Source organism: Phyllobates terribilis, unplaced genomic scaffold, assembly GCF_046119375.1.
Source record: "Phyllobates terribilis strain yellow unplaced genomic scaffold, ASM4611937v1 Scaffold_1__5_contigs__length_1240528914, whole genome shotgun sequence".
Taxonomy (NCBI): Eukaryota; Metazoa; Chordata; class Amphibia; order Anura; family Dendrobatidae; genus Phyllobates; species Phyllobates terribilis.
In genome coordinates, this window is record NW_027362761.1 from 280,960,042 (window position 1) to 280,983,215 (window position 23,174).

General features: G+C 44.3%; 1 protein-coding gene across 1 annotated transcript in view; it reads left to right on the top strand.

Annotated features, from left to right (window-relative positions):
* The window catches only part of SEZ6L (seizure related 6 homolog like), a 779,891-nt gene that overhangs the window by 735,156 nt on the left and 21,561 nt on the right, over positions 1–23,174 (top strand). The window contains exon 17 of the mRNA XM_073672981.1: positions 22,956–23,058. Within this exon, the coding sequence (XP_073529082.1) occupies positions 22,956–23,058 (103 nt within the window). The remainder of the gene's footprint in view (positions 1–22,955; positions 23,059–23,174) is intronic.

The following is a 23,174-nucleotide window of genomic DNA, read 5'->3' on the forward strand; positions in this document are numbered from 1 at the left end:
CACTGTCCCCAATCTCCTCTTTTTCCTGTCCTGACCTGGCTGTAAATCACTACAATGACACTCTCAGAAGCACCCTGGACCAAGTAGCGCCTCTCACCCTCAGAACTTCTAAAAACATAGTAAAACAGCCCTGGCTCACACCACAAACGCAAACCCGATTTCTCCAGCGATGCTCTAGGAGTGCCGAACGCCTATGGAGGAAAACTCGTTCTCTAGAAAACTTTCTCCACTATAAAGTTATGTTAAAAACCTATAACTGTGCCCTTCACCTTGCCAAACAGTCGTACTTCACCACCCTGATCTCCTCACTATCCAACAACCCAAAAAAACTCTTTGACATCTTTCACTCCCTCCTCAGTCCTAAAGCGCAGGCTCCTATCATGGATATCTGTGCTGAGGACCTGGTCTCCTACTTCACAGAGAAAATAGAGAACATCCAGCAGGAAATCAGCTGGCAGCCGCCAAATGCCATGACTACCATCCCTCCACACATCTCCTCTGGATCACTCTCCATATTTGATCCAGTCACAGAAGAAGAAGTCTACAGGCTCCTCTCTTCTTCTCATCCTACTGCATGCACCACTGACCCCATTCCCTCAGACCTACTCCAGTCTCTCCCTTAAGTGGTCACTTCTCACCTAACTAAAATCTTCAACTTCTCCCTCTCTTCTGGTATCTTCCCCTCCTCCTTCAAACACCCTATCATCACTCCATTACTAAAAAAGCCCTCTCTTGACCCTTCCTGCACAAACAACTACACACCAGTCTCCAATCTCCCCTTCATCTCTAAACTCTTGGAGTGCCTTGTCTACTCCTGCCTTACCGGTTACCTCTCCATTCACTCTCTTCTAGATCCATCACAGTCCGGCTTCCGCCCCCTACATTCAACAGAAATTGCACTCATCAAAGTAACCAATGACCTTCTGACAGCGAAATGTAATGGTGACTACTCTCTGCTCATTCTTCTTGACCTCTCTGCAGCTTTCGACACCGTTGACCACCACCTCCTACTCTCTATGCTCGACTCAATCGACATAAAGGACACTGCTCTCTCCTGGTTCTCCTACCTATCTGACCACTCTTTCAGTGTATCGTTCGCTGGCTCCACTTCTTCCCCCCTTCCTCTCACTATTGGGGTTCCTCAGGGTTCAGTCCTTGGCCCTCTTCTCTTTTCTCTCTACACGGCCCAAATTGGACAGACCATCAGCAAATTTGGCTTTCAGTACCATCTTTCTGCTGATGACACTATACACAACTATACACTTCATCCCCTGACCTTACCCCCACTGTACTACAGAACACCAGTGACTATCTGGCCTCAGTTTCCAACATCATGTCCGCTCTCTATCTGAAACTCAACCTTTCCAAAACTGAACTACTTGTGCTCCCGCCGTCTACACACCTCCCTAAATCTGACATCTCCCTCTCTGTGTGTGGCACTACAGCAGGCTTGTTGTCTGGGTGTTGTGTTTGACACAAATCTGTCCTTCACCTTCCATATACAATATCTTGCCCGCTCTTGTCGCTTACACCTGAAGACCATCATTACAATCCACCCCTTTCTCACCTTGGAAGCAAAAAAACCCCTCACTGTTGCCCTGATCCACTCTCGCCTCGACTGCTGTAACTCTCTTTTAATTGGCCTCCCCCTCATTCGGCTTTCCCCTCTCCAGTCCATCCTTAATGCTGCAACCAGGGTCATCTATCTGGCTAATCGTTACTCGATCGCTTCCGCTCTATGCCAGTCATTGCACTGGCTGCCTATACATTATAGGATCCAATTTAAATTGCTTGTTCTCACCCAAAAGCTCTCCATAGTGCTCCCCCCCCTACATCTCCTCCCTCATTTCTGTTTATCGGCCTACCCATTCTCTACGCTCCACAAGTGACTTTCGACTAGCATCCTCACTAATCCGTACCTCCCACTCCTGGCTCCAAGACTTCTCTCGAGCTGCACCTATTCTTTGGAATGCTTTACCCCAAGGAATTAGGATGAACCACAACTTACACAGTTTTAGGCGCTCCTTAAAAACACATCTGTTTAGGGTGGCCTATCATGTTCCCTAATCAAAGTCCTTTTATATATTTATAGCCCATTCATTATTTCTCCAACATAATTCTCCACCAAAGTCCACCGCACCCAAAAGCACTACTAATATAGGCTGGTAACTAGCTCATGCAGCCTTTATCTATCCCTCATCCCCTCAAGATGGCTGGACCATTATTGTAAATAAGCCCCTGTACTTTGTGTCACCCCACCTCATTGTAGATTGTAAGCTCTTATGAGCAGGGTCATCATTATTTTTGCTTTATTTATTGTATTATCTTTAGCTATGTAGCTTTTGACTGTTGTATATGAACCTCTGAATTGTAAAGTGCTGCAGAATATTTTGGCGCTATTTAAATTAAGATTATTATTATTATTATTAAAGGAGTGAGGGCTCTGCTTGCAAACTTACAGTCTATGAGGAAATAAGGGAGACACGAAAGGTAAATGGTAAAAAGTGCTTGTATTGTATGCTCCAACCGTCATTATAATAAATAGGGTATTCAAATAACGCTGCATGAACCGGTCACCAGCCAGTATCTGTACAGTACAGATACAGAGTGCTATTACGTGAATGGAGGGTGTGTTAACAGGTGATACGAGGAACCAGATTGAGAGCAGAATGTTGGAAGGGCAAAACATGAATGGTTAGATAAGTGAGGTGAGGCAATAGGCCAGTTGGAATATATGCGTTTTTATGGGATGCTTAAAACTATGGGTGTAAGGAGGGAGTTTGGTTGACAACTACATCTGCATCCCTAAACACCTTGCATAGGTGTCCCTGAGTGTATGCGCCCACGTTTGCTGCAGGAACCATTACTCTCAGTGTGAATTTTGCCGTATTTTGGTGCAGGTAGGGACTCTTTGTTTCCACGAAGAAGGAGCCAGAGATAGTTGATAAACTAAACCCTTGTTTACTGTTGGTTAAAACTATATATATTTGGCAGCAGGTGTTCTTTATCTTCTGCACAATACGGAGGCACCTTCTTAGTGGTTATGAATGGAAATACTTGTGATGAACATTGCTGAGGAACAACAAGACAGATTGGATAACTCCATCTTCCTGGTACATGGACACAATGGTCAACAACATGTTACGCTGTGCCAACTGCACCCTAGCTGCACTCTGTGAACAGTTTAAGAGAGCTCTTACTAGTTACCACCTTACGGATGTGCTCCAGCCTTCTTAATTCCGTAATCTTTCACAAAGACCTCCAGGTCTGGCTAACACTGACAACTTGCATTATTAGTCTCTTGCAACAGGTCTCCAACTTGCCTGCTATGGATGTTTCTGCCATTTCTGTTACATAGGTGATGAGGAGTGTGCTAACTTCTGTTAACTCTGTTCCACTTCTGGCACACATACCAAATGCGGGCTTTGCTTCTGAGAGATGCTCTTCTTGCTGTCACTGACCTACAACTGTCCTTAAAGCCAGGAACTAGGGTATTAGTCTCCATTAACTCCTCCTCAACTATGGGCTGGCCCTACAGTTAACCCGGTCACCCCTGACTAACAGGAAACTGCAACCTACAAGAGGGTAGAACACACCATAAAATGGAATTCACACATGATATAACAACAGGGGTTTTCAGAGAGAGTGTTACACCATCTTCTCCACCTTTACATGGGTATTGGGAATTGGGAATAATTTTCAATCTATAAAGTCACTGGGTAAGTCTCGCTCTCCTGTAGAGTGTAAGCTCTTATGGTTAGCTGGGTTCTCTCTCTCTCGCCTTTAAAGTGTAAGCTCTTATGGTCAGCTGGATTTTTTCTTCTCTCTCTCTCTCCTCTTCTCCACATATATTTTCTGAGCAATTACAAGCTTTTCAGTATTGATATTTGCATGAATTTATTCTCTGTCATGAGTTATTATAATATACACAATGATGTCAGATGTGGAGACAATAAAGACAGTTAAGAAATAATTATTTGGGCTATCCAATTTAAAACATGTGCTCATGGTGGTCTGAAGATTAAGAAAAATATGAAGAGACCCTCACAGCCATGGTTAACAGAAGAGACCCTAAAGATCATTGAAGAAAGACAAATGGCAAAAGCAAACGGTAACAAGCAGGACACAGACAACATTGGAAAAAGACTAAAGAAAGTAATTTGAGCAGACAAAGAACTTAGTTACCAAAAATATGTACAGAGATAGAAAGTGAACATCTGAGGGGCAAAACAAGGAAGGCATACCTAAATATCAAAGCGATTTGACTATTGAGCTGATACCTCATGCCAGCAAAATACTACTGAAGATCCTACAAAGACGGTTACAGCCTTACTTTGACAAAGAGATGTGATTGCGAATGTAAGATGCGCAGGGTCCCTCCCGTCTGTTGTGTAGTTTGTGTGTAGTGGAAAACACTCACTGTTGCTTCCAGAGGTCCGTTTGCTCCGCAATCCCAGATCCAGAGTCAGCCACACAGTTCACACCAGACTCTTGATCCTTTTTCAACAATCCAACTTTACGTAACATGTTCAGTCTTAGTCACGGACAAAGCACAGTGTGTTACAATAGTAAAAGTTTCTGCTGCCTGCCTTATCCTTCTCTCTGCTGAAACTTCTTGCCCCTGATATGTCCCACCCAGGTCCGCAGATTCTTAGAACTGAGCCCTGATTTCTGTCAGTGAATCCCTGTCCATTTTCCCCCTTGATGAAAGCAAGGCTGATTCCTCCATACCTTTTCCAGGCCATAGGCCTTGGACGTTACAAAATGGACCATCAAAATTGGTCACTGCCATTCTCTTTCCTCTTTCCGTTTGCTTCATATCCTATGTGACCTTCAGTCCACAGGCCCTGAACTCCTGCTGTAATACTTTTTATCTACTCCAAACAGTATTATCTCCAATACTATCTACATCTCTTTCTATCTAAACCAGGAAATACTTCCCCTTATATTATCCATGCCCCTACCTAACTAAGGCTGTTCCTATCTGTTAACCATTACCTTACTATAGCTAGCTACTTCCTTATCTACAGTGCCCTCCACTGCACTTCCCATTCCTAACTATACTTATCACTGAAATCCTAAGTTATATACTATTCCTCAAACTGTCCCTATGTTCCATATTATACAATACAATATCAGAACACATCATTATTAGGGTTGAGCGAGTATGTTCTGTCCGAGTATGCTCGGGCCGAGCTCCGAGTATTTACAGCTGCTCGGTGATAAGGTTAAATCGCTCCCATGTGCATGATTTGCAACTGTTTGACAGCTTTATTACATGTGAGGAATGTGTAAGAAATAGACATTCCTCACATGTAATAAAGTTGTCAAACAGTTGCAAATCATGCACACGGGAGCGATTTAACCATATCACCGAGCATCTGTAAATACTCGGAGCTCGGCCCGAGCATACTCGGCGAAAAGGTTAATAGAACATACTCGCTCCACACTAGTCATTAACAAAGTACACATGAGTCATCCACAACATTAATAGTAGTAAAACCATTACCAAAATATATACACATTCTACAGTATTATTCACATCACAACAAAAAGCGTACCCGTTTTATTAAGGCGGAATGAAGTGCATGAATTGTCCCGAACATACCCTTACACTAATATTAGATGGATAATGGAAAAGGCCAAAGAATACAAGGAGATCTAATTTTGCTTCATCGACTACAACAAAGCCTTTGACTGTGTTGATCACCAAAACTTTGGAATGCCATGAAGACTATGAGTGTGCCAAACCATCTAATCTGCCTCATTAGCAATCTTTACATCGACCTAGAAGCGACAGTCCGAACAAAGCATGATGACATGGCATGGTTCAAAGAGAGCAAGGCATTAGACAAGGCTGCATCCTGTCACCATTTCTCTTCAATTTATATGCAGAAGAGACTTTTGGGAAGGCTGGGCTTGCGAAAAGGAAGAAGGAATCAAAATTGCTGGACAAATCATCAATAATCTTAAATATGCAGATGATACAACATTGATAGCAACAAGCGTAGATGGAATGAAGTACTTATTACAGTGTCAAGATGGAAAGCTCAAACATGGGACTGCTACTCAATACAGAGAAGACAAAGATATTGACTACTGCCAGATACGACAGGGACACATTTGAGATAGACGGTGACTAACTGGAAGTTGCAAAGGACTTCAACCTAATCTAATCAACGATGACTCAAGATACAGCAATGACGTCGTAAGTCAACAGGAGAATAGCTATGGGCAAATCAACAATGAAGTCACTGGACAAGGTAATCAAATCAAGGAATCACTGGCGATAAATACATGGCTCGTACGTAGTTTGGTCTTTTCTGTGGTAACATACAGATGCCAAACCTGGACACTAAAGAAACAAGACAGAAAAAGAATTGACGCCTTTGGATGGCAAGAAGAACAATCAAATCAATCTTGGAAAAAATCAAGTGAGACATGTCACTCGAAACAAGGATCACCAAGCTATGACTTGCCTACTTTGTACAGATCATATGAAGAGAGCAATCACTGGAGAAGGGCATCATGGTCAGAAGAATAGAAAGAATAAGACGAAGAGGAAGACCAGTCTAGGCTTGCAGAAGATCGATCTTTCTACAGAGTGTTCATCCATCAAGTTGCCATGGCTCAAGATCGAGCCAAAAGCCATTAAATATTAATAATACTTACCTACCCCTGTTGCTCCTTGGTATTTCAGCTGCAGACAGTATAACTCAAATTTGGCAAGGAAATTCAATCTGCATCGACTTCATTCAGTGTGAACCGAATAAATCTGGACCAGAATGACTGAGCAGGGAGATGCACAGACATGATAAGCATTGGCGAAATGTGAATATTATTTTTTTTTTATCCCTTCCCAGCCCTTTTAAATCCAGAAAAATGCAGTCATCTCTCATCTTTACTAATGTGCCACCTGAGCCAGAAGAAAAAGCTAATAGTTTCAGAGGGTGCTGATTGCCAACAGAGGTCAAGTGGTGTCCCCTGTTAGAAGGGAAAGCAAGCACATCGGTACAGGTGGCAACAACAGTAGTATCTGAGAATGTCAAGGATCCAGCAGGAGAGTAGATATATTTTTTTGATTTTCAGACCAGCATTTTTTTCTTTTTTTCATAAAGAATAAAAATAGCAGACAAACCGTTTATTGCAAAAATGCGGCTGCAAACTATGAGCCCTAGAGAGTTATGCCTGTAGTTCAATGAACACACAATCTTACCTGGAATGTATTATTATTATTAATAATAATTCTTCTTATTATTAATGCATTGAATTTCATGTTTGTTTAGGAAGAATTACAATTAGGAGCAAAAAAAATACACTGTTTTATATTATTTATGAAGAAAGAAAAGTGTGAAACTGATAAAAAGTTTGGATAGTATTCACAACAAACAGCAAAACTGATGAGGATATTGGTTTTCTGGAGTTAATTTATTGTCTTTGATTACTTGGTAACTGCATTACTGGTGCAGAATGTTCTGTCAGCGACAACGTGTTATATTTACCAGTCATCCGCTATCTAATATTCAAGGCTGTTATAATCTCCTGATGTTTGCTGCTGTTGTAGTTTATGTTCAAGGCCACTCGTCTTCTATCTCCAGCTAGCAAAACATACTTGGTGGTTTGCTGCTAGCTTTAATAAACAGTAATGCACATACGATGTGTGCCCACGATGCGTTTTTTAAGAGTTTTTCCGCTGCAGAAACGCTTAAAAAACGCTTGGTAGAAGGCCTGCCATGTTCCCCAATGATAATCCGCATATGCTGTGCACATGCTGTGGAAATTTTCGCTGCTGATTATCATTGTGGAAAAAAATGCAGCACTACCAATTATTTTGCGGAAGCGCTGCGTTTTCACCGCCATTGACTTGCATTGGGACCCATGGAATCCGCATCACTGCATCTGTACATGCGGATTCCATGCGTTTCAATGTGCGGATGGAACCCGGGTCTGGAGAAGAGGAGACTCTCCTCTGGACCCGGGTACCATAGAACCTGTAAAAAAAAGAATAAAATAAAAAATAGATATTATATTTACCTTCTGATGGCCCGCGGTGCGCTTGTCTTCGCTTGCCGGCAGATTGCGGTGGACTGAAGGACCTGCGCTGTCGTCATTTAGTCATGTGACAGCAGGTCCTTCAGTGTACCGCAAGCTGCCGACAAGCCAGGACGGATCGAATAAAGACTCTCTGAGCAATGTTAGACCAAGTTCCTATCAGGCTGAGGGGCAGCATCGTGAATGTGCATAAGTGATCCCTTCACTCAGTCTGACAGGTGTACATACTTCCCTTCTGGTGCAATTGGACCCATTATTCTCAGTCAGCCTGACAGGTTTAGAGCAGAGCACACAGATGGACTGAGCAGAACAGGTTACAACTGAGCAGGAATGAAGCAGAAGAAAAAAAGGCTATTCTGCAGTCAGCCAAGGATATTTTTTTCTCCTACTTCAGCCCTAATCCATGACCAGTTATAAACCAGCTGTAAATCTGAGTAAGAATATCAGGTATCCTCATTTATGATGCTAACCTTCAGCCTGACAGGAACTTGTCCCAACATTGCTCAGACATTTGCCTAGCAGTGTTTCTTCAGGCAACCTGTCCTAATGCCTGGGATGGGTTGCAGCTTGAAATATGTGGTGGCGGCCATTAAGGACACCTTCTTGGAGAACCTTCTTTAGTCTGCTAAAAACATGGCTTAATTTCAATTTCATTAGAACAAAAAAGCTTTTCACAGTTTGTCCCACTGCGTGCACACCATCAGTCAACTTTAATCTGTAGGAGAACCTGGCAACAATTACTCAATTTCCCTGTAATGCCGGCAAAATAAAAAAGTATGCATTGTATGGTGTCTACTGAAACAAATTGGCGATCTGTGGAAGGATAAAATCTGGTGTCCCCTCCAGTGTAAAATAATGTTTCTGGCTAAATGTTTGTGAGCCCCATCAGCTTCAAGTGATATTTTCCAAAAGCTATATAACACATGCACAGATGCTCAATTTAGATAACATATACAATACAGACCAAAAGTTTGGACACACCTTCTCATTTAAAGATTTTTCTGTATTTTCTTGACTATGAAAATTGTACATTCACACTGAAGGCATCAAAAGTATGAATTAACACATGTGGAATTATATACTTAACAAAAAAGTGTGAAACAACTGAAAATATGTCTTATATTCTAGGTTCTTCAAAGTAGCCACCTTTTGCTTTGATGACTGCTTTGCACACTCTTGGCATTCTCTTGATGAGCTTCAAGATGTAGTCACCGGAAATGGTTTTCACTTCACAGGTGTGCCCTGTCAGGTTTAATAAGTGGGATTTCTTGCCTTATAAATGAGGTTGGGACCATCAGTTGTGTTGTGCAGAAGTTAGGTGGATACACAGCTGATAGTCCTACTGAATAGACTGTTAGAATTTGTATTATGGCAAGAAAAAAGCAGCTAAGTAAAGAAAAACGAGTGGCCATCATTACTTTAAGAAATTAAGGTCAGTCAGTCCGAAAAATTGGGAAAACTTTGAAAGTGTCCCCAAGCGCAGTTGCAAAAACCATCAAGCGCTACAAAGAAACTGGCTCACATGAGGACCGCCCCAGGAAAAGAAGACCAAGAGTCACCTCTGCTTCTGAGGATAAGTTTATCCGAGTCACCAGCCTTAGAAATCAGAGGTTAACAGCAGCTCAGATTAGAGACCAGGTCAATGCCACACAGAGTTCTAGCAGCAGACACATCTCTTCAACAACTGTTAAGAGGAGACTTTGTGCAGCAGGCCTTCCTGGTAAAATAGCTGCTAGGAAACCACTGCTAAGGACAGGCAACAAGCAGAAGAGACTTGTTTGGGCTAAAGAACACAAGGAATGGACATTAGACAAGTGGAAATCTGTGCTTTGGTCTGATGAGTCCAAATTTGAGATCTTTGGTTCCAACCACCGTGTCTTTGTGCGACGCAGAAAAGGTGAACGGATGGACTCTACATGCCTGGTTCCCACCGTGAAGCATGGAGGAGGAGGTGTGATGGTGTGGGGGTGCTTTGCAGGTGACAATGTTGGGGATTTATTCAAAATTGAAGGCATACTGAACCAGCATGGCTACCACAGCATCTTGCAGCGGCATGCTATTCCATCCGGTTTGCGTTTAGTTGGACCATCATTTATTTTTCAACAGGACAATGACCCCAAACACACCTCCAGGCTGTGTAAGGGCTATTTGACCAAGACAGAGAGTGATAGGGTGCTACGCCATATGACCTGGCCTCCACAGTCACCAGACCTGAACCCAATCAAGATAGTTTGGGGTGAGCTGGACCGCAGAGTGAAGGCAAAAGGGCCAACAAGTGCTAAGCATCTCTGGGAACTCCTTCAAGATTGTTGGGAGACCATTTCCGGTGACTACATCTTGAAGCTCATCAAGAGAATGCCAAGAGTGTGCAAAGCAGTCATCAAAGCAAAAGGTGGCTACTTTGAAGAACCTAGAATATAAGACATATTTTCAGTTGTTTCAAACTTTTTTGTTAAGTTTATAGTTCCACATGTGTTAATTCATAGTTTTGATGCCTTTAGTGTGAATGTACAATTTCCATAGTCATGAAAATACAGAAAAAGCTTTAAATGAGAAGGTGTGTCCAAACTTTTGGTCTGTACTGTATACTAAAATGCCAAATACAGGTCTACAGAGATACCTGATCTTGTTCATCTTACTAATTTGTACAGGTTTAGGCTCTGTCACAGATTCTGTCAAATTTATTAGAACAAATTGTGCCACATGTTGCCCTAGTAAACCTTGCAGACCCCATTAAATGTCTATGGAATCTATTCTGTGCCAATTGGGTCAAATGATCCATTCCTACTCTGAATTTTGTCATTCTAGTTCCGAAAAGTATAACAGAATGCATAACGCTGGCGTGAATCCACATGATAACCATTCAGTGCATAATTTTTCAACTTGTGGTACATGGACACTAATAAATATACACAGCAAATATGAAAGATACATTTGTTGTTCCCAGGACTAGAGATGAGCGTTGTTCTACTCGAACTGTTCGCCAATCTCAAATTCGAGCTGTTTTGGGCGGTGTTCGAGCCGATCGGCGAACACGAACAATTTGAGAAAAATTCGGCTGTTCGAGGTTATGTTCGATAACTGTTCGTGCACCAAAATCATAACTGGATTTTTTCTCAGTAATGATGAAAATTAATGTTAATACGCAGTTTGAGTGTACAGCGGGGCGGGGGGAGGGGCAGGGGATGGATCTCTGCAGGAACAATGAAGATCTCCATTTTTTTTTCTCTTTCCCGCATTTGCAGTGGGGAGGTGCAATCTGTCAGCCTATCAGCAGCGCACACACGGAGCGAAGTGCTTTTTTTCACACAAGCAAGGGCATGTGTCATTGGCAGTGTATGTCACATGTCCTTGCCCTATAAGACCAAGCCATTTTCCCCGTCGCCACCATTTTCTCACTGCTGCAGCTGCGTGTTAGACGGCACCGCTGTTGCTGTGTGCGCTATACCTTGTTAATTTCAAGCCAATTTTCGCACAAATATACAGATAGCTTGGGAGTAGGGAATAGTTGTGATTGCAGTCCTTTTAAGGACTAGGTTACAGCATTTCCTACGACTTTTATCAGGCAGGTCTGTGCTCTTAAATAGATAGATTGTGGGAGTAAAGACTAATTGTAATTGGAGTCCTTTTCAGGACTAGGTTACATCAGTTCCTATCAGTTTTTGCCAGGCAGGTCTGTGCCAGTGCTGTGCAAGTTTTTTTTCACAGCATTTGGCTGAATCTAGCAAAGCTAATCCTTTTTGGCCTATTGCAGAGTGTGTTAGTCAGTGAAGTAGCCTATCTGTGTTGCAAGATATACCACCTGTGTATAGAATACCAATTTTTTTACTGCACCTAGTGAAGTAAAATCTTTTGGGCATAGCATCATTCTATTAGTCCATCTATACTGACCTCCATCAGGTTGCAAACTGAATATAATTTTTTTCTGCATCTAGCTCTGAAAAAATATTTGGGCTTCTAGCAGTGTGTGGGACTTGGTCTATTAGTCCATCTATACTGACCTCCATCAGGTTGCAAATTAAAAATAATTTTTTTCTTCATTTAGCTCTGAAAAAATATTTAGGCTTCTAGCAGTGTGTGGGACTTGTTCTATTAGTCCTTCTATACTGACCTCCAGCAGGTTGCAAATTGAATATAATTTTTTTCTGCATCTAGCTCTGAAAAAATATTTGGGCTTCTAGCGGTGTGTGGGACTTGTTGTATTAGTCCATCTATACTGACCTCCATCAGGTTGCAAATTAAAAATAATTTTTTTCTTCATTTATCTCTGAAAAAATATTTGGGCTTCTAGCAGCGTGTGGGACTTGTTCTATTAGTCCATCTATACTGACCTCCATCAGGTTGCAAATTAAAAATAATTTTTTTCTGCATCTAGCTCTGAAAAAATATTTGGGCTTCTAGCAGTGTGTGGGACTTGGTCTATTAGTCCATCTATACTGACCTCCATCAGGTTGCAAATTAAAAATAATTTTTTTCTGCATCTAGCTCTGAAAAAATATTTGGGCTTCTAGCAGTGTGTGGGACTTGGTCTATTAGTCCATCTATACTGACCTCCATCAGGTTGCAAATTAAAAATAATTTTTTTCTTCATTTATCTCTGAAAAAATATTTGGGCTTCTAGCAGCGTGTGGGACTTGTTCTATTAGTCCATCTATACTGACCTCCATCAGGTTGCAAATTAAAAATAATTTTTTTCTGCATCTAGCTCTGAAAAAATATTTGGGCTTCTAGCAGTGTGTGGGACTTGGTCTATTAGTCCATCTATACTGACCTCCATCAGGTTGCAAATTAAAAATAATTTTTTTCTTCATTTAGCTCTGAAAAAATATTTGGGCTTCTAGCAGCGTGTGGGACTTGTTCTATTAGTCCATCTATACTGACCTCCATCAGGTTGCAAATTAAAAATAATTTTTTTCTGCATCTAGCTCTGAAAAAATATTTGGGCTTCTAGCAGTGTGTGGGACTTGGTCTATTAGTCCATCTATACTGACCTCCATCAGGTTGCAAATTAAAAATAATTTTTTTCTGCATCTAGCTCTGAAAAAATCTTTGGGCTTCTAGCAGCGTGTGGGACTTGTTCTATTAGTCCATCTATACTGACCTCCATCAGGTTGCAAATTAAAAATAATTTTTTTCTTCATTTATCTCTGAAAAAATATTTGGGCTTCTAGCAGCGTGTGGGACTTGTTCTATTAGTCCATCTATACTGACCTCCATCAGGTTGCAAATTAAAAATAATTTTTTTCTGCATCTAGCTCTGAAAAAATATTTGGGCTTCTAGCAGTGTGTGGGACTTGGTCTATTAGTCCATCTATACTGACCTCCATCAGGTTGCAAATTAAAAATAATTTTTTTCTGCATCTAGCTCTGAAAAAATATTTGGGCTTCTAGCAGTGTGTGGGACTTGGTCTATTAGTCCATCTATACTGACCTCCATCAGGTTGCAAATTAAAAATAATTTTTTTCTGCATCTAGCTCTGAAAAAATATTTGGGCTTCTAGCAGTGTGTGGGACTTGGTCTATTAGTCCATCTATACTGACCTCCATCAGGTTGCAAATTGAATAAAAAAATTTTCTGCATCTAGCTCTGAAAAAATATTTGGGCTTCTAGCGGTGTGTGGGACTTGGTCTATTAGTCCATCTATACTGACCTCCATCAGGTTGCAAATTAAAAATAATTTTTTTCTGCATCTAACCCAGCCAATAGTTTTGGCCTAATACCACAGTTTGGCCACTCAGCTCTGCTCGGTTACCATCCATTGTTTTTTGTGCAAACAACTCCAGAGTTGTGAATTAGTTAACCACCAAAATGAGTGGAAAAAGGCCTGCTGCTGGTGGAAAGGGGAATAGGCGTGTTGGGAAGGGGAAAAAGGTTGTGTCCGTGGGGTAGGTGCAGAAGAAAGACCATCTTCCAGCCAAACTAAAATGTCTACTTCTTTTAGCGGACAATGTGATAAGATCCCTTTCTTACGGCCACGCCAATCGCTACAATTTCCAGATGAGGCACAAAAACAGCAGGTGCTTCAACGGATATCAAGTGCTCCTTTAAGTGGGCTCTCCTCCACATCAACTTCAACATCACAAATACTCCAGTCCTCAAAGGTGTCACCCAAATCGCACTTGCTTCCTCACAGCTCCCAAATCTCCAGCTGCCCGTCTGAGTATGAGGTAGAACAGATGGTTGAGTCTGCAGAGCTGTTTACTCATACTATAGCCTGGGAATCAGAGGTCGACTCCAGCGCTTCTGTGAATCCAGACGAGGAAATGATCTGCACTGATGCCCAGAATCTTTATGAGTCGGATCCAGGACCAGACGCAGAAGGTTCTGACCATAATGTAGACCCTCATTCCCAAACTGTAACTCCTGTTGGTGGAGACAATGAGGAAGACGATGATAAGACTCAAATACCTGATTGGAGCGACAACTTTAGTTTTTTGTCAGGGCAGGAACAGGTTGGCTCTGAGGACGACGGGTGTGATAACGCACAGGGTGATGATGATGAGGTCGGAGATCCCACTTACTGTCAACCCACAGTCAGCCAAGAGATGAGGTCAGCAGAGGAGGTGGAGGAAGATGCTAGTGACGACGAGGTCAGGTTGCGCCTTCCTGGACAGAGACGTAGTACTGGAAGCACGTCAACAACTGCATCCTCAAACACAACTCTGCCTCTCACCACAAGTCGTGGTGGCTCTTCAGGTCGCATGGGTGCTAAGCCTTGCATAGCCTGGGCATTTTTTCAGATCGATAAAGATGACCCAACTCGTGTTATCTGTAACATTTGTCAGCAAAAGCTAAGTAGAGGCCAAAAAATACATAGTTTGAGTACTTCATGCATGAACCGGCACATGGACATGAAGCATAAGTTGCAGTGGGAAGCTCAGTGTGCTACAATGCGGTCTAGCCGGCCGGGCCAACCACCGTCTGCCATATCTTGTGCATCCGCGGCCTCTTCATCCTCTGTGACTGGGGGGACAGCAGTCACACCTGTTTTGGGGCGCAGACCTGCCACCTCTTTACCCGCAACAGCCAGCGTGATTGGCAGGTCATCATTTTCTTTGGAGGTGGTAACACCAGCTGGTCTTGAGCGCTGTCCGACATCGATAGCACCACCTTTGGATCAAGGCAACCTAACATGTCCGCCTGCATCTTCCTCACAGACCGTCAGTTTGCCGGGGACACCCTTATCAACCCCGTCTAAGCACAATAGCCAGCCCTCGGTCCCTCAGATGTGGACAAGTAAAAGACCATTTCCTCCTAGCCATGAGAAAGCTAAGAGGTTGAATTTCACCATCTGCAAGCTCTTGGCTACAGAAATGCTGCCTTTCCGCCTGGTGGACACAGAGGATTTTCGAGACCTTATGTCCGTCGCAGTGCCCCAGTACCAGATGCCCAGTCGGCACTACTTCTCAAAGAAAGGTGTGCCTGCGCTCCACCAGCATGTCGCACACAACATCACCGCTTCTTTGAGAAACTCTGTGTGTGACAGGGTGCATTTCACCACAGACACTTGGACGAGTAGGCATGGACAGGGGCGTTACATGTCGCTGACTGGGCACTGGGTAACTATGGTGACAGCAGGACAAGGGGCTGCTGTCCAAGTCTTGCCGTCCCCACGAGTTGTGCGTCAATCCTCTTTATGTCATTTTTCCTCCACTGCTTCTGCCTCCTCAACCTCCTCTCGGTCTTCCACCTGCACCCAAAGCCTGTCTGGTCATGCCACAAGCTTTCTAACTGCGCAGAAGGGATCCTGCACACCTCCTTACTATGCTGGCAGTAGGGCTCAACGTCATCAGGCGGTTTTTACATTGAAATGTCTGGGAAATGTGAGTCACACAGCTGAGGAGTTGTGGTCAGCTCTGGAGAACCAATTTCATGAATGGTTGTCTCCACTGGACCTGAAACCAGGGAAGGCCGTGTGCGACAATGCTGCAAACCTGGGTGCGGCCCTTCGCCGGGGCAATGTCACACACGTGCCTTGTATGGCTCACGTGTTGAACCTGGTTGTCCAGCAATTTTTAGCCCACTATCCCAGACTAGATGGCCTTCTGCAGAGGGCACGGTCGCTGTGTGCTCACTTCCGCCGTTCGCATCCCGCAGCTCAGCGACTTACATCTCTACAGAAGTCGTTGGGCCTGCCACTTCACCGGCTAAAATGCGATGTGCCTACCCGGTGGAATTCAACTCTGCACATGTTGCAGCGACTGTGGCAGCACCGACAAGCCCTGGTGCAATACGTTCTGACGTATAGCCTGGGCCAACGAGATTCAGAGGTGGGGCAAATCACGCTGGAGGAGTGGTCTCAGATCAGGGACCTATGCACCCTTCTGCACAGTTTTGAAATGGCGACGAAGATGTTTAGTGCTGACGATGCCATTATCAGCATGACTATTCCGGTGATTTACATGCTGGAGCACATGTTAAACAGAATTCGGAGTCAGGTGGTGGCACAAGAGGAGGTGGAGGAAGTAGAGGAGGAGGAGTTGTATGCGGAAGGGCTAACATCTGCAAGGTCCAGACGGTCGGCAGCACCAAGGCGGCAGGCATGTGAGGGTGGGGGAGATGATTTTACCAGGGCGCATGGTAGCAGCCAAACTAGTGAGGAAGGTGCAGGAGCCCAGGAAGAAGTGGAGGACGAACTGATGGAAGACTCATCAGATGAGGGAGACCTTGATCACATTTCTGTTGTGCGAGGTTGGGGGGAGAGGACAGAGGAAGGAAGCATGATTGCTACCTCGCCACCAACACAACAGGGACTTGGTGCTCCTGGATGCGCAACACACATGAGTGCCTTCTTGCTGCACTACCTGCAACATGACCCTCGAATTGTGAGAATTAGAAATAATCCTGACTACTGGGTTGCCACACTGTTAGATCCCCGGTACAAAAGTAAATTTGCAGAAATTATTCCTGCCATAGAAAGGGATGCACGCATGCAGGAGTATCAGCAGAGACTGTTGCAGAATCTTACATGTGCTTTTCCACAAAACACCAGTGGTGCACGTAGTGAATCTCACAGTTCCAACTTGCCAACCGTGGGACCGTCAAGTGTTCAGCACTCAAACCGTAACAGAACCACAGTATCTGCTGGTAACATCAATTTTGCGGAATCATTTCACCACTTTTTTAGCCCATCCTTTGCAAGGCCACAGGAGACAAGAAGTCTGACACATAGTCAACGCCTAGAGACGATGGTACAGGAGTATCTCCAAGTAAACATTGAAGCCACGACTGTGTCACTGGACCCTTGCTCTTTTTGGGCTTCCAATCTGGATAAATGGCCGGAGCTAGCCACTTACGCCTTGGAGATCTTGTCATGCCCCGCAGCCAGCGTTCTGTCTGAACGTGTGTTCAGCGCTGCTGGTGGTGTGCTGACAGATAAGCGCACGCGGCTCTCCACTGATAATGTAGACAGACTCACGTTCATAAAGATGAACAAATCATGGATCCGAAACGACTTTTCTACCCCTGTGTCATCCTGGGGAGAGTAAAAGCTTGATGATTGGTTAAAATCACCCTACCAACCGTTTTAAGCTTTCAAATTACTAATCATGTTTATCTGTATCTTGACTGGAAAATAATTTGGGCTTTGTAGCAGTGTGCAGCACTGATCCTATTAGGCCATCTATAATAAGCTTCACCAGATTTAAAATTAAAAATAATTTTTAGCTGCATCTAGCCCGGAAAATAATTTTGGGGCTCCGAGATGCGCAAGACACATAAGTGCCTTCTTGCTGCACTACCTGCAGCATGACCCTCATATTGTCAGAATTCGAAGTAATCATGACTACTGGGTTGCCACACTCTTAGATCCCCCAAACTTTTCGATCAACCTTTTCATTTTAATAAAGACCAAAAAAATGGTCATTTTTGAAATTATAAGCATTAGCAGGTTGTTAGAAACTGAAATCAAACAGTTTTCAACTCAAAACTTTATTCTAGGTGATGTTACATTTTCACATAGGACCCCTTGTTTGAAAGGAGCTTCTGAACTCTCTCGTCCATTGAATTTGTCAGGTTTTGGATGGTTTCTGCTTCAGTTGTTTTGCATGAGGACAGAATACCCTCCCAGAGCTGTTGCTTAGATGTGAACTGCCTCCCGCCATCATAGACACTCCTTTTAATGATGCTCCAAAGGTTCTGAATGGGGTAGAGGTCAGGGGAGCATGGGGGTCACACCATAAGTTTGTCCCCTTTTATGCCCATATCAGCCAGAGATGCAGATGTTTTATGTGCAGCATGAGATGGTGCATTATCATGCAGAAAAATGATCTTGCTGTGAAATACACAGTTCTTCTTCTTGAACCATGGCAGGAAGTGCTGTTTGAGAAAATCCACATACATTATGGAGTTCATCTTTAGCGCCTTCAGGGATCCTAAAGGGGCCGACAATCTCTCTCCCCATGATTCCAGCCCAAAACATTACTCCACCTCCTCCTTGTTGGCGCTGTAGCCGTGTTTGCGTGGGGTGTCCATCAACCAGCCATCCTCCACTCCATTCATCTGGACCATCGAGCGCTGCACGGCACTCATCCGTGAACAAAACAGTTTTGAAATCAGTCTTCATGTAATGTTTGGCCCACTGGAGCCGTTTCTGCTTGTGTGAAGTGGATAGAGGAGGTCGACAGGATGGCATATGCACAGCTGCAAACCTCTGAAGGACCCTGCATCTTGTTGTTCGGGGGACGTTGGAGGCACAAGCAGCTTCAAAAACTTGTCTGCTGCTATGACAAGGCTTTTTTGCCGCTGCTGTTTCAACCTGACGTAATTGCCTGTAGGAAAGAGTCCTCAATTTGCCCTTATCAGCACGCACACGTGTGTACTGTGAATCAGCTACATACTTCTTGATTGCCAAGACACTTCATCCTGATCATCGCACAATGTTGATTGTAGTCATGCCTTGACCTAAACACTCCACAATTTGTTGCTTCTCAGCAGCCGACACATCCTTTTTCTTTCCCATTTTGGCAGAAAATGTAGGCTGCTTAATAATGTGAGAGAGCCTTCTTAAGTAGTCTTGCCTTTCATTGGACACACCTGCCAAACTAATTAGCACAGGTGTCTGCAATTGCTTACAGTGATATAAAGAGCCCTGACACACATCACCATCAATGAGTTTAACTGACAAACAAACAAATTCTTCCCTTATCACTCCTAAACACTTTTTGCATAATAATTTGGAACGCGGTGTACATGTGCTTTTCCACAAAACACCAGTGGTTCACGTAGTGAATCTTACAGTTCTAACTTGCCAACCGTGGTCTGTATGGAATTGTTCAATAAAGGGCCCAAAATTAAGATAACATAGATGGGAGAGGTCTCTATGAATAGGAATTCCTAAGTATTTGATACCCTGTGAGGGCCAGGCAAAGGGAAAGTTGGACTGGATGGAATCCTATATGGATTTAGGGAGGGAGACATCGAGGGCCTCAGACTTCGCTGCATTGATTTTAAAATTTTACCATGTAACAAAGTGATCTATTTCAGCCATAACAGCAGGGATGGATATATGTGATTGAGTGATATATACTAGGACATCATCAGCAAATAGAGAGCACTTGTACTCGGTGCCTCCCACCTCAATCCACCTAATATTGGGGTTATGGCGAATTGATGAGAGCAGGTGCTCCGTCACTAGGATGTATAAGAGAGGGGACAGAGGACATCCCTGCCTTGTCCCATTGGTGATTGTGAAAGGTGATGAAAATGTTCTGACGCACCCCCTGGGCCTTGGGACACCCGGAGCCGGACCCTTTTTGGTGGATGCTGGTGGTTGTAGTCTTCGTGGCGGCGATCCGGTTCCGTGGCTCAGGGCGGTCAAACCAGTGGCGGAACTATTTATGTGGTTTTGATATTTAAATGTCTGACTACGCCACCCGTGGATTGCGGTCAGAGTGAACCGCCGCTACAGGGCAGACCGCTAAGGCTGGTGTTGTGGGTGCAGCAGAGCGTAGCATAACTCCCCACGGGAGGAGTATAGCCTCAGGGCAGTGTATGCGGAGGATGGGGGTGATGGTGCAGGGCAGCAGCAGTAACGACACGGAGTCAGTGATGCAGTTCAGGGCCTTTACTCACAGTTCTTATTATCCAGACCACGTCTGCAGGTAACGGCTGCCCACGTCGTACTTTGCTCACCAGGTGAGGGGCTCAGACAACTCCCAGATAACTTTGGAGCGCTTCACAGGACCCCCTTTGTGTGTCCTTTGTCTGGCCTTTCTTACCAACACTTCTGTCCGGCTGCCTCGGGCCTCCTCTTGGTAAACTTGGCGCCAGTTTCCCTGACCCTATGTGGTGCCTTCCTAGCGGGTGGAGCAAGGGGCTGTGCCACATAAAATGTCAGAGCCTCCGGTTTCTAGCTGAGGGTCGTTTCCTGCCTCCACTAGTTCGGGGACCGGTCTCCCCCTTTGGCCTGACCCCTCCACGCAGGTGGATTCGGGCGTGCGGTGGCGACTCGCCCGTCCGCACCCCTGGGATCCCTTCATTCCTCGTTCCTGGAGCCTTCTCCGCTCCTCTTCCTTCCTTCTCCCTCTTGCAGGCCTGGGCCTCTGTTACTAGGCCCGCCTCCGGAGCAGAGCTCATGCAGAGCCCCTGCTCCCTGCCACTTCTGCTCAGACTTCTCTGCACTGAACTAAGATGGTGCCCACCTTTTATACTCCCTTCTCAATGCACCCATCAACTGCTTCCTCCCTGCTCCTGCACTGCAGGGTTCCCCTTCCTCAGTGTTCCCTCCCCCCACTCCAGCCAGGGACAGTGACTGTCGTGCCCATCTCAGGGGCATATTGGTCGCCCTGCCCCACGGCAATGTGGTGTAATGCATGCAGGTGTCGGGTCCTGATCCACACTCCATCCTTATCTGAGAGTGAGATATCACACCTCTGGGTGAGGTGCAATACGTCTGTAGCAACCGAGCCCTCGGTGCTACAGTTCCATTTATCTTCAGCCTAGGTGACGTATTGTGATACAGGGCCGTGATTTTGGCTATAAAAGGGTCCCCTAGACCCCTACCCCAAGCTTTTTAAGAGAATCATATATGGCGTGCCAGGAGACTCTATGGAATGCTTTCTCAGCATCCAACGAGAGTATCTACTTACAAATTTTTAACTGCATCTAGCCCAGGAAATACTTTGTGCCTAGTAGCAGTGTCTGCTAGTCAGCGGATTATCCCGGCTGTTAAGCAAGCTACACCACCTGTAGTTTGGACACTTAATTTTTTCAAAGGAAATGCTTCGGGACCACGGGATACTTAGTGAAGAGCATCAGGAGGCACCCCAAGGCATAGGGGCTGGGACTGGCACTAGGATGCCTTGCGGTGGACAGCCGAGCTCGATCCTTATAAAAGCTTTTTAACTGCAGCAGCTTTAGTGGACGCTACTGGAGCTGGAATTACGCGGCTGCTGGCATGAGACTTGCCCTCCAATAGATCCTTGTAAATGGATTTAAAGTGTATTCATTTAAATTAGAGGGACAATTTAAATTAAAAAGCTTAGAGCTGCCTCCACCACAGGGGGGCTCTCTCGACCCACCAGCGGACAGGCACCAGTATTGGGAGAGGGGGGCTGGCCGTCAGGGTTCACCGCGGCTCTGGCACAAACCCGGCGACACGGAGGTGGCACGGGCAGGAGCGGACTGGCCGTCTCGGCTTCTCACTTTTTGGATTTTAGAAGGGCATGACATGCCTATATCTGTGTCTCCCCCTCCTTTTACTCCTCCACCTCTTTTCTTTTCGCATGACTATATGTACTTGTCACTTTTCCATGTGTTAGTTGTGTCTTCTGAGCAGTTTGTCAGCTTTTGGACACCTTTGAAGGTGTTTTCTATGTGTTTCTATGTGTTTTTGTTTGCCTGCCATTGGTTTTAACGGTGTTCGAAGGTGTTCGACGAACAGTTCGACGAACAGTTCGGCGAACACACGGGTGTTCGACGAACCGAACCGAACTCGAACACTACGGGGGTGGCTCAACACTACCCAGGACCTGCTCATGTTTCAGACCTTTTTCACAAGTTTCTATTTAGTAAGTTAGAAGTTGCTTTCATTATGGGGCACTTACGTGAGCTGTATTTTACGACTAAATTTGTTCTCAGAGACCTTTCCAGGATAGTTCTAATATGGTGGGGCGCTGTAATGGGGGCCATAACTATTCATGTTATAGGAGCAAAGCTACTGTGTAGTTATGGTGACAAATGGCTTTTTCTGTTAAAATTCACAGTGTATATGAAAACATATAGGCCCTGATTCATCAAAGCAATTTCACCAGAATTTTGGCGTAAATTGCTTTGAAAAGGCGCAAAAATTTTGCCCAACTCGGAGTTTAGCGGAGTTTGGCATTTTCAATTTCTCCCAGCACCGCCAAAATGGCATAGCTGGTGCAAGTCAAGGGTGCGATAGGGGCGTAATGCCACAACTCATCTAATTCATAACGAGATGTGGTGCTCCTTACACAGTAAATCTTACTACTGCAGTAAGACTTCTGGAGAGACGCAGGGAGTTGCATGCCACTTGTCAGACACTACTGATTCATTAAGACGAATGTGCCTCTCAATGAATCAGGAGTTTCTGACTCCAACACGTTCCCTTATCAAGACCGGGGAGAAAATTGCCCATCTTGGTGATTCGGTGCTGTAATGTATTTTACTTTTTCATGTTAGGTGGTGCTATAGAGTTCAAGTCCTCTTTTTCTCTGAAGAGGCAATTTGCATATTAGTTATTATAGACAGTAGTACTGTCAAGTGGTACATATGTTGACTGATTAATGACAAATTATTGTCACGAGAAATGTCATAGAGGAAACAGTAAATGTGTGCGTCTGTCAAAAAACAAAGTGATTAACTATATGTCTAATATACAATAAACCTAATCCTATTACAAGATTTTCTAGTAATCTTACATTATTTCTTATGCTTTCAGATGCAGATATTATTCCAGCCTTCGCCTTCCTCTTATGTATTCTCATCCATACAGCCAGATAACAGTAGAGACCGAGTTTGACAATCCAATCTACGAGACTGGGGTATGTATCCATCCTTGTGCCAATCCTTTAGTTTGATACAGCACCTATGTTCTATGTATTGAATGAGTTGCTGTGAAGTCCGCCAACAACAACCTGGCCCTCTCTTTTTGCATCGG